Raw genomic sequence first — 16276 nt, 5'->3', positions numbered from 1 at the left:
GTTTTACCTAATATTCGAGTGCTTGAATTATATGTTTCTCACAAAACAATTTTACTAAATAGTATTCATTATACACATACACCCATTTTAATACTTTTCATTACACAAGCTTTTTAAATACACAGTAGAGAATATTAAAACGAGTCCCTATTAACTTTACATTATTTTCAATAGTCATCACTATTTGCACATGTATTTTAGAACCAGTTAGAAAACCAGTGTAGGCTTCTTCCCAACAGGTTTGTGGTCAACTGTGATATTTTGATTTATAGCTAATGTGATGTAGCTCTCAGTTCTCTAGGATCATAGTTTTGAACTTGGCGGCAATAGCAACTAATCCATTCTGAGCAGGAGCAATTAAGTATCACTAGTGAGCAAGAAGTGAGAAGTCAGGGTTGTTACAAACGAGTTTGAAAACCACTACATATACCAATTATAATCCATGATGATCCATGTCAAAATAGAACTGTGCTCCTTTGGGTCCTCAATTTCTGATTTTTTTTTCTTTTCTTTTGAAGTATTGTCAGACATTACATCTGCTGCTCCTTTAAGAGGACTATAACCTCCAGTCTCCTGGCTAGCAAGCAGCTCATTGTGTAAACCTTTTGAATCCTCAAAACTTCATGCATCCCCAAACACCATTATTTGTTATAGAACTTGACCGTCAAGTCAGCCCTTAGTCACTCTTTACTTAATTCAACTTAAAAAGAAAAGGCTAGGTATTTTATTCGTGTGTTTAGCAGAGAAAAACGACCTTACTCTCTTGCAGCCTCAATAAAATATCACAAATAAATAAACAAATAAATCAACTAAAAAAAAACCGCACCCACATGTGATATGTGCATTATAGCAGCATGGATTAAAATAGTCTCTGATCCATTAAAAAAAAGTTGGATTTATTTATCCGCAAACAAAAGCAGAGGTCTGAGGACCGTAGTAGGCTTCAGAGTGGCTCCCGGTGCGGTGGGAGAAGGCTTCTTCATCAGAGGCTTGACCACCTTTCTCCACCGCAGTGCGGCAGGAAGCCAAGTTCTTCTAGGGAGGCTCAGGGTCTCTTTAAAGCAATCATCTAGAATTGAAATACCAAAGGAAAATGCTTTAAAAAGGATGTCTTGAATCCTGCGTCTGGTTGGGGACGCCATCGAAAAACGAACAGCTTAAAGATCCTTAACCTCCGTCGGACCATTTTCCACGAATGGGAGCAGGATAGAACTACATTTCCCAGAATGCTCAGCGGCAGGGCGGAGTCGTTTCATTATTTTTTTTTTTTAAACCTCGGGTTGGCTCCCGACCATTGTGATTTGGTTATCCAATCCCTCGCCTTTGCCGTCCTTCACGTAGCTTGACTGGAAGGGCCATTGGTCCGCGGGATGGCAACACCGCTCGGTCGTCACCAGCTGATGTCGGAAGGACGCTTCTGCCGCACGGCCTGACGGTCGTTGAAGTCCGTCTTCCATTCTGAGCCGTCTCTTCTTGGACTGCTTCAGAGTAAATGGACAACATTTCCCAGGAGGACGCGGGGTTGCCGGGAGGCGTGGGGGTGGAGCCGCCCGTCTGGTACAGTCATCCCCAGATGCTTCGGTGGGACTGTAATGGCCGGAGAGATGACCATCTTAGGTTGGTAACTCGGGGGTCCCTGTAGCCATGGCGGCCACTGGGACGGTCTGGGACCTTCTGGGTGGGCGGCAGTGATTTCCGTTTGCCCTACATTCACCTGATACAGCAGAGGGGGTGCCAGAAACGTGCTTTCGAGGTACATTTCGGCTGTTCAAGAAAGGGGAGCTTCTCGGAAAGCCAGGGTCCCGGTAGGCCCCCATAATTAGGTGGGCCGGGCGCAACTAGCGGCGTCTATCCTGGGGACCTCGGGGCTTCGAAAGCGAATGTCCTCGCCGAGAACTTCGGTTTTGAATTGGTTTTATGGGGTCATGGAACTTCGGTTTTGAATTGGTTTTATGGGGTCATGGGAGGCTGCAGCTCTAGGACCCATTTGTGGGGCAGAGAGAGGAGCGGCAGCACTTAGACTCCATAGATTAATGGTACCCATGAAATACAGCGGATGCTTTTAACACCAAAGCGCTTAGGGGCCTTTTTACCCACAGGACAAATAGGAAAGTGGGATAGGCGCTCGGCGTTTCTTTGAATTCTATGTAACAAGGTTAGACACAGGTCCCTCAAACCAAATAAGATATTAATAAGAAAGGTAAAGGTGGTCTCTTTCATCACTTTGTGTTTACAATCTGCATAGTACTGAAGAAAAAAGGGAGATCTGTTTCTGTTAAAGTTACAACTAAGAAAACCTACTCAGCAGTAGGAATTGACTGATGAGCACCCCAAAACATCAGTGATACTTGTTGATACATGTTAGCGACAGTTTCTGGGCAGGGGACCCCACAGACAACAAAGTCTGCCTGGAGGAAGCTTGCCTTCCATACTGTTGCCCTCAGAATGACTCCCTTAGGTGCCTGCTGCTAGAAGGTCTCTCTAATGCATTTAGGTAATTCTTATTTAAATACATAAACCGTTGTTGACTGGGTTCTCTTTTGAAGTAACACTTAAAGCAACTTTCATATGTATTTACCTCATTATATCCATCTTACACTTTTGAATGAAATGGAGATAAAGGGATAATGTTTTGTGGTTTTTTTAACCTTAGAAAATTACAGCTATGGAACTGTTCATGGGTTTCTTTTAAAAACTATGGTAACATATATAACAAAACATTTGCCAATACAGTAATTTTCGCAAATAACAATCAGCAACACTGATTATGGTCATAATTTTGTGCTAATATTACCCTACAATTGAGAGTAAGTCCCTGTACCCTGAGGAATGTCTTCCCTTTTTTCCTTCTTTCCTACCTGGGGTAACCACTAAAAATAAACTTTATTGCCCATACGTCTGCTCATGTCACATAAGTAGCACCAGGTAATATTTGCTGTGGAGTTTCATCATACCCTTCTGAGTTCCTCCTCTGTTCAACTCACTGCCTGCTAAGTACTTATCTAATATTTTGAGTGTGGTGGTGGTGGTATTTTGATCCCATGCAGATAGTTCTTTAAAAGAGTACCACCCGGGCAGCCTTTATTAGTTAAGCTAAAGCACGTTGGGCTGCTTGGCGACCAGCTCAGCAAGTAGGAACTACCAGCTTCTCCACTGGAGAAAGATGAGCCTTTCTACTCCCGTAGAGAGTCACAGTCAAAATAAATAAATAAATTAAAATGTTTAGGAGTCACTGTCTTGGGCAGTTCTATCTATTCTCTAGAGTCACTATCAGTCAGAATTGACTGGATGGCGGTGAGTTTGGTTATTGGTTTTCATTGTCTAAGAACACGTTAGGGGATACTTTTATTTTAAGGTTTAAAGAGCGTCTTATGGTTATAATTCTAGGGATCATCCACCTCTTTGGCCCCAGAAAGTCTGGATTCCATGAGGTTTTGAAATTCTGTGTTCTTCAACTTTCATCAGAATTCTTTTGTGGAATCTCTGATGTGGTAGACTGGCACCATGTACTTCTTCCAATCTCATGGCACAGAAGGCAGTTATTCATGGAGGTCAATCATTTCTTTTTAATAGCGCTGTTATTTATAACACTATAAAACCTAAATATAAACTAATTCATCCATACAGTTACAAGATGTGTTTTACATATATGTGAGCTGCATTACTTATATATAAGTAAATTTACATTTACAAACGTTTCTGTTGTTTTTATTGTCATTTTAATTGCATCATAACTGTTACCTATTTAAAAAAAGTGATTTGTGAGAGAAGTGTTGACATTAGTCCTATACAAGATCTTTGAGAATGTGCTTTTAGTCTTTTTCAAAGAGTACTAAAAGGATTTTGTTATAGTAGTTTAACATATTGTATTAGTTCAGTGAAATGTATCTTCTCGTTTGCCTATATTTCAGGCTCAGCTGTTTTGACTCTCTTGTTGGCTGGCTATTTGGCACAACAGTATTTGCCCTTGCCAACTCCAAAGGTGATTGGCATTGACCTTGGTACAACTTACTGTTCTGTTGGAGTGTTTTTTCCTGGTACAGGAAAAGTGAAGGTCATTTCAGATAAAAATGGGCATAACAGCATACCCAGTATGGTATCCTTTACTGACAACGATGTATATGTGGGCTATGAAAGCTTAGAGCTGGCAGATTCAAACCCTCAGAACACAATATATGACGCCAAAAGATTCATAGGCAAGATTTTCACCCCAGAAGAGCTAGAGGCGGAAGTTGGCAGATACCCATTTAAGGTAAGTGGACTAATCTAAAATACATCTTAATTTTAGTCCAGAATAATATTTCTCAGAAAATGGCTTATAAAATATTCTGCTTCAACTGACTAAATTTACGTAGACATATGTTACATATAATAAGAAATCCCTCTCTCCCAGGGTGAGTTAAATAAGTGGTTCCACAAAGCTCTTGAGGACTTAAGGCCTTACTGTCTTCTTGTGATGTCATCCTTAGCATGCCTGCCAACTTACCATTTTAAAAATGGCAGCAGGAGGCCCAGGAAGCCCTGTTACACAGTGGGTCATCAGTTCACTGCTAACTGAACCTTAGCAGTTGGAACTTGCCAGCCACTTCACATCCATCAGGATGTGCAGCCTTGGAAAACTCTGTGGGCAGTGTTCTTCTGTTCTGCCCAGTCTCTGTGAGTTGAGATCAACCTGATGACAGTTTGGTTCCATCCATACATAAATGAAAAGCCCAAACTAAACCCGCTGCCATTATTTCAGTCTGACTCATATCTACCTTCTAGGACTGAGTGCTCCCTGTGGGTTTCTGAGACTGTACATCTTATAGGAGCACATAGCCTAATTTTGCCCCTGCAGAACGGCTAGAAGATTCAAACTGCTGAGCCTGTGGTTGGCATCCTAACGCCTAACCCACTATCCCACAAATTTTCCTTAGGTATATATAAGCAGACTTCAAAGAGTTCATAAAAAAATGGAACTGAAAAATAAATTTTTTGCTGTGACTGTTTTTGAACTCTCTCCACACTTGGAGCCCTGGTCGCCTAGTGGGTAATGGATTGGGCTGATAGCCGCAGGTCAGCAGTTCAAAACCACCAGCAGCTTCAAGGGAGAAAGATGAGGCTTTCTACTCCCATAAAGGTTTACAGATTTAGAAAGCTATAGGGGAAGTTCTGATATGTCATGTAAGGTTGCTATGAGTCTGCATCAATTCCGTGCATTGAGTTTGGTTAATCCTGTAACAGAAAACTCCCTCCAAAACGGGATCCTAACCACAAGCACAGAGTCAGCATTGTAATGCACTACTGACGGAGGGGCCTTTATTACTTGACTGCATCCCTATGGAATCATTAATGCTCTGTGAAAACCAAATTTGACATATTTTTAAAATAATAAGTGTAAGCACCACAATCCCTAATCTGTTACCTGGTTAGTTATAATGAGCTTGATTAAACTATATAATAAAAGGCCTTTTTATTTCTAGGTAATGTCTAAGAAAATTGACTTAAACTCAGTGTCAATCAGTCAAGAAGCGATTTTGATCATTAACTATGTGCTGAGTACCTACTTGATATTACTACATTCTCTTGGCCTAGGGGGTTGCTTATAGGGCTGCTACCTTCAAGACGAGTATTCCCAAACCACCAGCCACTCTGTAGGAGAAAGGTGAGGCCTTCTATTCTCATACTGGGAAACCCAAAGGGGCTGCTCTACTCTGGCCAAAAAGGTTACTATGAGTTGGAATTGACTTAATATTAATGTGTTGATTTTTGGAAAAAGTGCAAGTTGAGCAATAGATCTCTATTCAGTTTCAATTATGGTTTGACTTATGAAATATAAAGCTTTAACTAACAATCTTTAACATAACTATGTCCAAATAAAAGAACATTGAGCAGTTAGGCCCCAAAAACCCTTTTTGAATATAAATCCTAAATTAGAAAAACAAATCATGCTTAATACAAATAACACATATATGGTTATGCGGAAAATGGACCAAACCAAACTAACTGCCATCAAGTTGGTGCCAACTCACAGTGACTATTTTAGGACAGGGTAGAACTGGACTTTGTGTTTCTGAGACTGTAGCTCTTTCCAGGAGTAGAAAGCCCCAACTTTGCCCCTTGGAGTGCTTGGTGGTTTCGAACTGCTGACTTTGCAGTTAGCAGCCCAGCGTGTAACCACCACACCACCAGAGCTCTCTGAAGAATGACTAGCAGCCAAACGTGTACTAGTCTTGGAAACACTGTATAGGATTACTAGTCAGAATCAACTCATTGGGAGTGGATTTTAGTTTGGAAAGATAAGCGTAAATTTTATGTCCATTATTTTAAGTCCATTATGTATGGATGTATGTGTATAAGTATGTATGTATATATGTGTATGTACTTAAGTGTGTATAGTGTATAAGTATACTTTTATCCTTTTGTTCTGGTAATTTTGTTCACAGGTTTTAAATAAAAATGGAATGGTTGAGTTTTCTGTGACAAGTAATGAGACGATCACCGTCTCCCCTGAGTATGTCGGGTCTCGGTTATTGTTGAAGTTAAAGGAAATGGCAGAGGAATATCTAGGCATGCCAGTTGCCAATGCTGTCATTTCTGTACCAGCAGAATTTGATCTGCAGCAGAGAAATTCAACAGTTGAAGCTGCTAACCTTGCAGGTAATGTCACTCTTTCCTGTGGTATGTTGTTTTCAAAAATATTATTGGGTTAAAATGTTTGTCGTTAGGTAGCCCTCTATGGTGTAGTGGTTATGCATTGGTCTGTGATCCACATGATTGGCAGTTCAAAACCACCAGCAGCTCCAGCTCCACTTGAGAAAGGCTGGGCTTTCTACCACAAGGTGTCACGATGAGTCAGCGTTGACTCGATGGCAGTGAAAAACATTTTTTTAATGTAACATTGAAATTCACCTAAATCTAGGTACATAGATAAACTGTATGGCAGATAAATGAGATGGATTTTGATTATGTATTTACCGATGATTGTTTTGACATTGCTGGACCACAGTACAACAGCTATGTAGCATGACAACGATTATTAAAGATATTAACCAGGCATAAGGACAGAGGTTGTCAGTGAGCTTCATGGGCTTTTGTTAGCAATTAGGAATTTTCCAAACTTTTCTTTTTTTTACTTTTAATAGGAATATAGATTGCTTGTTTTTTAATATGAAGTGGGGAAAGTTCACATAATATGTTTTAACAAATATGTAAATGTTCTACCTGTGGAAATCAGGAAATAAAAGTAGAAGACAAGTTTGTTGCAGGATTTCTTGCCCTTGGTATTATGGACATTTTGGCTGGATAATTTGTGTGGTGAGGGACTGCTTTTTATATTATAGACTCTTTAGCAGCATTCCTGGCCTCTGTGGGAACACCTTCCCCACAAGTGGTGTCATACACTGGAAAATACCATCTAGGCAGCAAACAGAACCAGTGTGCGGTGCTCACAGAAAGCAATGTGCTGTCTGAAAAAAAAAGATTAGGATGAAGGGGCAGGATTGCTTGTGGTAACGGGAGGGTGGTGAGGTCTTGACTATTTGAAAGAATGACATATAAGTAGATCTTAAGTCAGTGAGGGAGCTAGCCGTGTGGACACATGCAAGAACTATGTCAGCCATAAAATGAGAACGTGCTGGTAGAAACTAGGACAGGCCAGTGTGCTTGAAGCAGAGGGCGTAGTGAAGTCATAGTGCTGTGTAATTACGGTCTTTGGATAAATTCCTAAGAGTCTGAATAGTACATACGGCTCTGAATACATAATTCTATATTACTTTCCAGAAAACTCATGGAGTGTGGCAGTTAGTTTAACACGGAGATTGTGTTCCAAGAACTCAGGCTTTTAGAAAGCATCTATAGAGAACACTATACAAAGAGGAGCCATTTTTGGGGAAAATAGATTATTATTGAACATTGAGCGTGTAATAGGATGTTGTAGTTTTCTATATAGTCATCATCATATACTATACTAGATATGTCATACTATATAGATCATATACTATTCTATCATACTGTTCAAAGAGTCTGCAGTGGAAAATTGCTAATGATAGTATTAGCTGTGATTTCTTTTTTCACAGAACATGGTAATCATCCCCTAGGTTGGTGTGTTTATAATTCTCTGTGTATACATTTAATTCTATTTAACGGATTGGGAGCTCCTGCAATTCTAGTTTGTAAAGTATTATGACATATTGCATTGGATAAATCTGTTGAAAAGCAAGGATGTTACTTTGAGGACTATGGTTTTTAATAATTAAATATTAATAGAGAAGAGGATGACTTGTTCCAGTGACTCAAAGCCTTTACTTATATTGTAATCTTCTGCTAGAATAATTTTAATGGCATCATTTGGAAGAATTATATCTATCCTGGCCTTTTTGTTATTTTCATTGGATTTGTTCCTGTCCTTATTACTCCTTAGTGTGTCAGACCAGACACCAACAGACTCTGTGGTTGAGTCGGGAGGAATTTCTTCATAGCATCCTCTTCTCCACTTTCCTCCAACAGGACTGAAGATCTTGAGGGTCATCAATGAACCCACAGCCGCGGCTATGGCCTACGGTCTGCACAAGGCTGATGTCTTTCACGTCTTGGTAATAGATTTGGGTGGAGGAACACTAGACGTGTCGTTGCTGAATAAACAAGGAGGAATGTTTCTAACCCGAGCAATGTCTGGTAAGGAAACCATAGTTGCTAGGCGCTCTTGAGTACGCTCCCCCTCACTGTGGCCCTGTGTTAACAGAACGGGACACTGCCCGGCCGGCCCTGTGGTGTTCTCACCATTGTTAGGTTTGGGCCCCTCGTTGCAGCCACTGAGTCACTTCATCTCGTGATGGCCTTCCTCTTTTCACTGTCCCTCTACTTGACCGAGCCTGATAGCCTTCTCCAGGGACTGCTCTCACCTGACAGTGTCTCCAAAGTATGTGTGACAAGTCTCACCCCCAGTGGCTTCCGAGAAGAATTCTGTCTGTCCTTCCAAGACAGACTTGTTTTCCCTTTTGGCAGTCCGTAGTATTTTCAGTTTGCTTCTCCAGCACCACAATTCAGATGCATACATTCTTCAGTCTTCCTTATTGAGGGTCCAACTTTCATGGGCATATGAGGTGATTAAAATTAACATGGCTTAGGTCTGGAGCTCAGGCAGTGAGTGCATTTTTTTGCATATCTGATGTAATTATTCATTTATTTTCCCCCAGTATTCCTTGGTAATATCATATATTTACAATGTTATACCAATATATATATATTTCATTTATAGCCTAAAAAAACACTAGATTGGCGGGTCACACTTATCAGGCTTGCTGCTCCAAAATATTTACAACTTCAGAAACCCATAGGGTCAGTTATCTTCGGCCCTATAGAGTCACTGGGAGTCAGAATTAACTTGATAGCCATGAGTCTTACCAGCTAACAAGTGAAGTTTCAAAGATAAATTTTTAATTCTATAAAGTAAATATATGGACAGCCAGGTGTGGCAATAGAGCCAATAGAACTATTCATGTGAACGGCAAAGAGAATAACACAGAAATCCCTTTAACATGTCAAATGCTCCATGTATTTCATTTGGTAATATGTTGGAATAATTCATTTTAAAATGAAAATGAATATCTTTTGAAAATCTAATAAGCTTTTTAGGAAATTATGGAAGTTTGCATTCCTAAATCGTTTTAATGTATTTCTTTATAAGACATTAAGTGTTTTTGAAAAATCATGTTACGAATTATAAGTAAGTCTAACTTCGACATCATTTTCTTACTTGGATTCTCTTAAGAACCAGATTCTTTGTACTACCTTACTCTGAAGTTATTTTTCTGCATTTCAGTTGTTTATCTTATCAACCTAGAATGACAACATGTTAAAATGCCTACTTCTGATTTTAATGAGAAGAATTTCCCCCCCCTTTTTTTTTTGAAATCATTTTATTGGGGGCTCATAAAACGCTTCTCACAATCCCTACATAACATCCATTGTGTCCAGCACATTTCCACATTTGTTACCATCATTGTTCTCAAAACATCCGCCTTCTACTTTGAGCCCCTGGTATCAGCTCCTCATTTTTTCCCCACCCTCCCCACTCCCCATCCCTCATGAACCCATGATAATTTATAAATCACCATTATTTTGTCATATCTTTTTTTTTTCTTTCAGTTTTGTGCCAGATGTTTTCTTTCTTTTTTTTTTTTTAATCATTTTATTAGGGGCTCATACAACTCTTACCACAATCCATACATACATCAATTGTGTAAAGCGCATTTGTACATTCATTGCCCTCCTCATTCTCAAAATATTGCCTCTCCACTTAAGCCCCCGGCATTAGGTCCTCATTTTCCCCCTCCCTCCCCGCTCCCCCCTCCCTCATGGGCCCTTGATAATTTATAAATTATTATTTTGTCATATCTTACATTGCCCGACGTCTCCCTTCACTCACTTTTTTATTGTCCATCCCCCAGAGAGGAGGTTATATGTAGATCCTTGTAATCGGTTCCCCCTTTCTACCCGACCTTCCCTCCACCCTCCCGGCATCACCACTCTCACCACTGGTCCTGACGGGTTTATCTGTCCTGGATTCCCTGTGTTTCCAGTTCCTATCCATACCAGTGTACATCCTCTGGTCTAGGCTGGTTTGTAAGGTAGAATTGGGATCATGCTAGTGGGGGGAAGGGAGAAGAGAAAGCATTTAAGAACTAGAAGAAAGTTGTGTGTTTCATCATTGCTACACTGTACCCTGACTGGGCCATATCCTCCCCCTGATCCTTTTGTAAGGGGATGTCCAGTTGCCCACTGAATTCAGACCTTACTGGCAACTTTTAACTAGGCAAACAGTACCTAGCCTCCCTAAATCCTAATATTATCATTGGTAAATGAGTGTTATCATTTTTAAATAGATTCAATGACATATAATTCACATATAGAATTCAATAGTTCAATCAATCAAGATTTGTACAATCATCACCACCACAATGACTTTAGAACATTTTCTTCATTCTTGTAGGGGATAAAGTTTAGGTCTGCTGTATCTGGAATAAAACAAGTCTTCTCTTTGTTTTCTCCTCAACTGCTTCACCTTTTGATGCATTGTTTGGTTTGTTGGTTGGTTTGCTTGCTTTTAAAAACTTGCTGTGTCTGAGGTCTTAAAGGCTTGTCTTCAAACAAGCAGCCATCTGAGTGAGGCACCAACTAAACCCTCACTGAAGGAGCAACCAGCCTGTGTGATTCAAAGATTGTAACTACGTGGTATAATCCAAATCCAAAAACTGGAATGGTATCAGAGCTTAAATTGTGAACACCTGGTTTGCAGAAGGCTATGAATGAGGGTGGAAGCCAAAGTCCATTTGCACGGCCACCACATCTCTGAAGCCTCTGGTGAATCCCCACAGATCATAGTCGGGGGATGTGAATAGCCTTGTTATCAGAGAGAGGGCATTGCCAAGCCAATTATGGCAGATATGGTTAGGCTTAAATGTAAAGTCATTTGAGCTCCCTTTTGATCCATTTTAAAGTTGTTTCAGGTTGTTTGTTGGATTTTAAGTGAAAGAGAAATACATGTGAATAAAATCCCTCTGACCACAGGCCAGGTATGTGAATAGCCTTGGTGTCATGAAGAATACATTGAGAAGAACTTCTGTTGAGAGTAATGCCTTTTAGCGTTTTAAAATTACTGCTTAAAAGGCAATTGTGTTCTTATTTTCTGAAAAACATTTGGTAAAAGATACTTTTATTTGCATCATTTAAAAGATTTTAACCTAAGTGAGGAGTGTGTTTTAATGATACTTATTTAGACTTTTTTTAGTTTATTTTATTTACATATTTTAAGCCAGTTTGTTTACATTAGGTTTTATATAGGTAAGAAGAAGTAATTGATGACTACCCAAACACTCAATATTTATCTGCTTGCTCAGACATGTGGATACATACATATGCATAAGTCTAACATGAATGTTTATTTCTAATTTAGGAAACAACAAACTTGGAGGACAGGACTTCAATCAGAGGTTGCTTCAGTACTTATATAAACAGATCTATCAGACGTACGGCTTCCTTCCCTCCAGGAAAGAGGAAATCCACAGATTAAGACAAGCTGTGGAGATGGTTAAATTAAACCTCACGCTTCACCAGTCGGCACAGATATCAGCATTACTTACAGTAGAGGAAAAGGGCAGGCAGGAACCCCAAAGTAGTAAGATCGAATTGCCAAAGGACACCCTTTCCCCAGCAGGTGGCCACCATGAGGACAATGTGGTTTCAGCTGGTCTTTCTGCAAAGAAAAATGGAGAAAATCAGGTGTTGTTTGAAACAGAAATCTCTCGGAAGCTTTTTGATACCCTTAATGAAGATCTCTTCCAGAAAATGTTGGTGCCCATTCAACAGGTATTAAAAGACGGCCACCTGGAAAAGACTGAGATTGATGAAGTCGTTTTAGTTGGGGGCTCTACTCGTATTCCTCGAATCCGACAGGTCATTCAGGAGTTCTTTGGGAAGGACCCCAACACATCTGTGGACCCTGACCTAGCAGTGGTCACAGGAGTGGCTATCCAGGCAGGAATTGATGGCGGCTCATGGCCTCTCCAAGTGAGTGCTTTAGAAATCCCTAATAAGCACTTACAAAAAACCAACTTCAACTGAATGATATGGGGGATTAGTGATTATTTGGGTTATTGTGACCTCTCCCCTTTTGTCAGATCACCTCCATCTAAGATTATCTTTCAGAGTGACCAAGAAGACAACATTTAGATACTTGAACATTTTAGATAGCATTTTGTTTAGGATCAGATGTGAGCAGCCTAGCCTTTCCATGGTTTTGGTCACATCCCGTATGATAGAAAAAAATGACATAAACTCTGAAGAGCGTGAGTGGCTGCTTTTTTTTTTATTATTCTCGAAGGAAATCTTAAAATTAGATTCTGTAGAAATGAAATAATGCCAATTACAAGATTTCCAGTTCTTACTAAATGATATTAGCAGGAACTGGTGATTTCTTTACCTGGTTCTCATGTGCAACTCTGAATCTGCCCTATCCTGGAAAGAGTGTTCATGTCAGCTAGTTGCATTGTCCTGGAGATAACATCCACCTGCGTATCTCCTGTCAACTACATTGTTTCACAAATTTAACAATCCGGTGTTGTTTTCATCTTAAATAGTCTTTATTTTTCAGATTTGCTGAAAATGTCACACCATCTTTCTAAATGAGCTATAGGTTTCTGTACATGTTTCCATAGCGGATAGTAGAAACAGAATGAGACTTACTCTCTCATTCTGCAGTCTGGGCGTCATTCTCTGCTTGCATTTCCAGGATGCAGATTGCAGAGCTGCAGGAGTAGACGAGCACAGACCCTGGCGATGAGCTACTGCATTTGTTTGTTTGTTTGTATTAGTTTCTTTGGTTATAGGCCATGCAGATTTAATCTGGCATTGGGATGATAGTGGTACTTGGGTCACGTGTGCTGAAACTTACACCCTTATTTTTGAATCGAGACAAGGTGCTCAGTTTTAAAAGGCCTGTCATTGTTTCCTGTTGTAATTTAAAAAGTCTTATTTGGACTATTCACCCTTGAAGTTGGTGTGTAATTAGAGTTTAAAAAAAATTAGAAGCATTGTGGAAACCAAATGAAATGCCGGCATTTGTAACAGTCTCCCCACCCCCACCCCACCCCTGTGGGGGGAGGGGTTAGGGGGCAGGGATATATATTTGTGTGTTGTGTGTGTATAAATCAGTGTTACTTCTGTGATGTCCATGTTAAGATATATAAGTAAACATCAAAATATTTGTCGAAGATGGAATGAAAAGATAATGGAGGGTATGGATAGTTAGTTAAAAGACAGAAACCACACCCATGGCAATGTCCTCCCTTTTGTGAGCTTAGCTTCCCCACTGAGCATCGGTAGAAGCAAGAAGACCTGCTTTTCAGACATTTTTTACTTTTGAATTTGGCATGCCCTCCAGTTTGGGGGATTTGATTGTAACCTATCACTTGAGCTGATTCCACCATCTTCTGCAGCTTTATAGATGAGGAGAGCCTCCAGACAGATAGGTGAACTTCAGATGATAGATGAACTTCAGATTTGGCACCAAACAGCGCTCACAACCCTGTGAGCTGGTTCTTTAACATTTCATGAGTACCTTGAGACTACTCAGTGACTCGCTGAGTCCAGGGATGGAGGGGGGTAAACGAAGGGGAAGAGTGGTGTGGTTAACATCAGGGACAATCGAGAGGTAAAAGTACATTTTGGAAAAGTTGGACATTTTAGACATCTTTAATTTCCACCAACTTGTCTAGATAAATACCATATTTTGTCATAGAACAACTGAATTGAATGTAAGTCAATTCATGTGGTATTGGTAAATTCATTTATAAAAAGTAATTGTGATGTTTCATTATTGACAAGAATAAAACTATTCTCCAGCCAACTTTTGCCATTATCAATGATTAAAACACAAATGTTTTCAAAAGATAATGGACTTCTTCCACGAACTTTTGAAGCCGTGTGTGTGTGTGTGTGTGTGTGTGTGTGTGTGTGTGTGTGTGTCTGTGTGTGTGTTAGAAACTTGCTACTAATATCTTCAAAATTATACCCTGGTGATCAACATCTTTGTTAATGGAAAATATTTATCCTGTACCCATTGTTGGATTTGAAAAGATGGTTGAATTTTCAATCAATGAAAAATAATTAAATTCCAATAAGAGAAAACATTGTAGTATTTTGTAGGAAAAGCTAAATGCTGTTAATAATATTTCCTCTCTCACTGCCATGGAGTCAGTACTGATCCCAGTGGCGCCCTGTGGGTCTCCACCACTGTAACTGTTTACACTAGTAGAAAGCCAGTCTTTCTCAGTCAGAACTGCTGGTGGTTTTGAAATATGAAAAACAGTATTTCTTGGCAACGATTTGGTGTTGAAGCAAATTTCAATCAAATACTTGCGTGTACAGAATGTCAGTAGTAGGTAGTATAGTATAATTTATTGAAATATTTTAGACATAATGGAGATGCCAAAGGTGAATGTTTCACTGCATTATGAAAATAACCCGTGTTCTCTTTGACTTTATTCAAATCTTTATTAGATTTTAGAATTGCAAAAGGAATGTGTAAAGATCTTTGTTGAAATGTACTCAGTTTATCTCAATCTGTTTGTGTTACCAATTTTAATCCAAAACATTCTAAGGTTAGGAAAAAAAATATGCTTTCTCAAATCCTTATGATGAAGACAATAGTTGTAAAGGAAACAGTTTGAAATATAGCTAACCTCATACTAAAATTGGAATTTAAATAATTTGACAAATATGCAGTGGCACGGTTGCAATTTGGGGTCAATAGTTTAACATATTCTCTACTATACTTTAAAAGATAGAAGAATGTCTGTTTTCAATCATTTTAGGAATTATACATAAATAGCCTTGAAATCAATGTGCTTTATTTATTTAAAATAACACATCCTGAAGGGGATCATTTATGCAGAACTATCTGAAGACATTTTCCACAAAGCAAACAGAATACACTTTTGTGTACAGCTAGCATTTTTTGAAATACATTTAAACATATTGTCTTGTATGATGAGAAAATGTGAGTGACTAATTTGGTATCAGGATTGTTTCGGTACTGTGTTTTCACTTCAACCACTGACATAACAGATACTACTCTGTTTAATGTGTACTGAAGATCAGTTATTGTGCGTAGCGATTGTACCTCTTGAATTTGTGCATAGGTGATTCACATTTTAATGTAAATAAATATCATTTTGCATTTTTTTAAACTGTGTGCAGTTTTTTCATTCAGGATAGGCAAGGGTCTACTTTCTGAGCTATTTAAGGAAATTGGGCATAGAGCTAATGTGCTCATGACAGCAGACCTCATTCTGCTGGTTACACACCATTTCTTTACATCTTGATTACCAGAGATTGTTCATATACTCTCTAATCATCTAGTTTAGAAAGGACAGCTCTTTTAACATACATAAAGTATCTCTTGAATTCTGAAAGTAATATAGCCAAGAGCTAAACTAATCTAGAGAATGGCATAAACTAATCTTTTGGTTAATGGTTAATACTTCATGGTTTTCTGCTATCCACAAGGTCAGTGGTTCAAACCCACCTGCTTTGTGGGAGAAAGATGAGGCCATCTACTGCTACAATGATTTAAAGCCTTGGTATCCCACAGGAGACATTCTAAGTGTGTGTCCCATAAGCTCACTAGGAGTCAGAATGAACTAAATAGGCAGTTAATGGAATTTTTAAGAAATTGATTAATCTTTTAAAATGAGCCTTTTGATAAAGTGTAGTCTTAATCCTCTGCAGGTCTACT

The 16276-nt window shown here is 39.3% G+C and overlaps 1 protein-coding gene across 2 annotated transcripts; it reads left to right on the top strand.

Moving 5' to 3' along the window:
* Positions 1-1563: 1563 nt before the first annotated feature.
* On the top strand, positions 1564-15728 carry HSPA13 (heat shock protein family A (Hsp70) member 13). 2 transcript variants are annotated; one of them, XM_004711315.2, is made up of 5 exons: positions 1564-1617; positions 3912-4252; positions 6426-6639; positions 8488-8655; positions 11936-15728. In XM_004711315.2, exons 1-5 carry the CDS (start codon positions 1593-1595, stop codon positions 12601-12603), a joined length of 1416 nt encoding a protein of 471 aa, XP_004711372.1. In that variant the 5' UTR covers positions 1564-1592; the 3' UTR covers positions 12604-15728. The 2 variants fall into 2 exon arrangements, with proteins under 2 accessions (XP_004711372.1, XP_045140779.1); XM_045284844.1 differs by lacking the exon at positions 1564-1617 and adding an exon at positions 3509-3551.
* The last annotated feature ends 548 nt before the right edge of the window (positions 15729-16276 follow it).

This window comes from Echinops telfairi, unplaced genomic scaffold (assembly GCF_000313985.2).
Source record: "Echinops telfairi isolate 266 unplaced genomic scaffold, ASM31398v2 ScPeMD7_7469;HRSCAF=8507_0, whole genome shotgun sequence".
Lineage (NCBI taxonomy): Eukaryota > Metazoa > Chordata > Mammalia > Afrosoricida > Tenrecidae > Echinops > Echinops telfairi.
This window is presented reverse-complemented; position numbering and strand designations above follow the sequence as displayed.

Coding starts and splice junctions, on each gene's coding strand:
- HSPA13 (XM_045284844.1), top strand. CDS start 3,524: ATGGCACAGAAGGCAGTTATTCATGGAG. Junction 6,640..8,487: donor TGAAGCTGCTAACCTTGCAG/GTAATGTCACTC, acceptor TTCCTCCAACAG/GACTGAAGATCTTGAGGGTC. Junction 8,656..11,935: donor TCTAACCCGAGCAATGTCTG/GTAAGGAAACCA, acceptor TTTCTAATTTAG/GAAACAACAAACTTGGAGGA.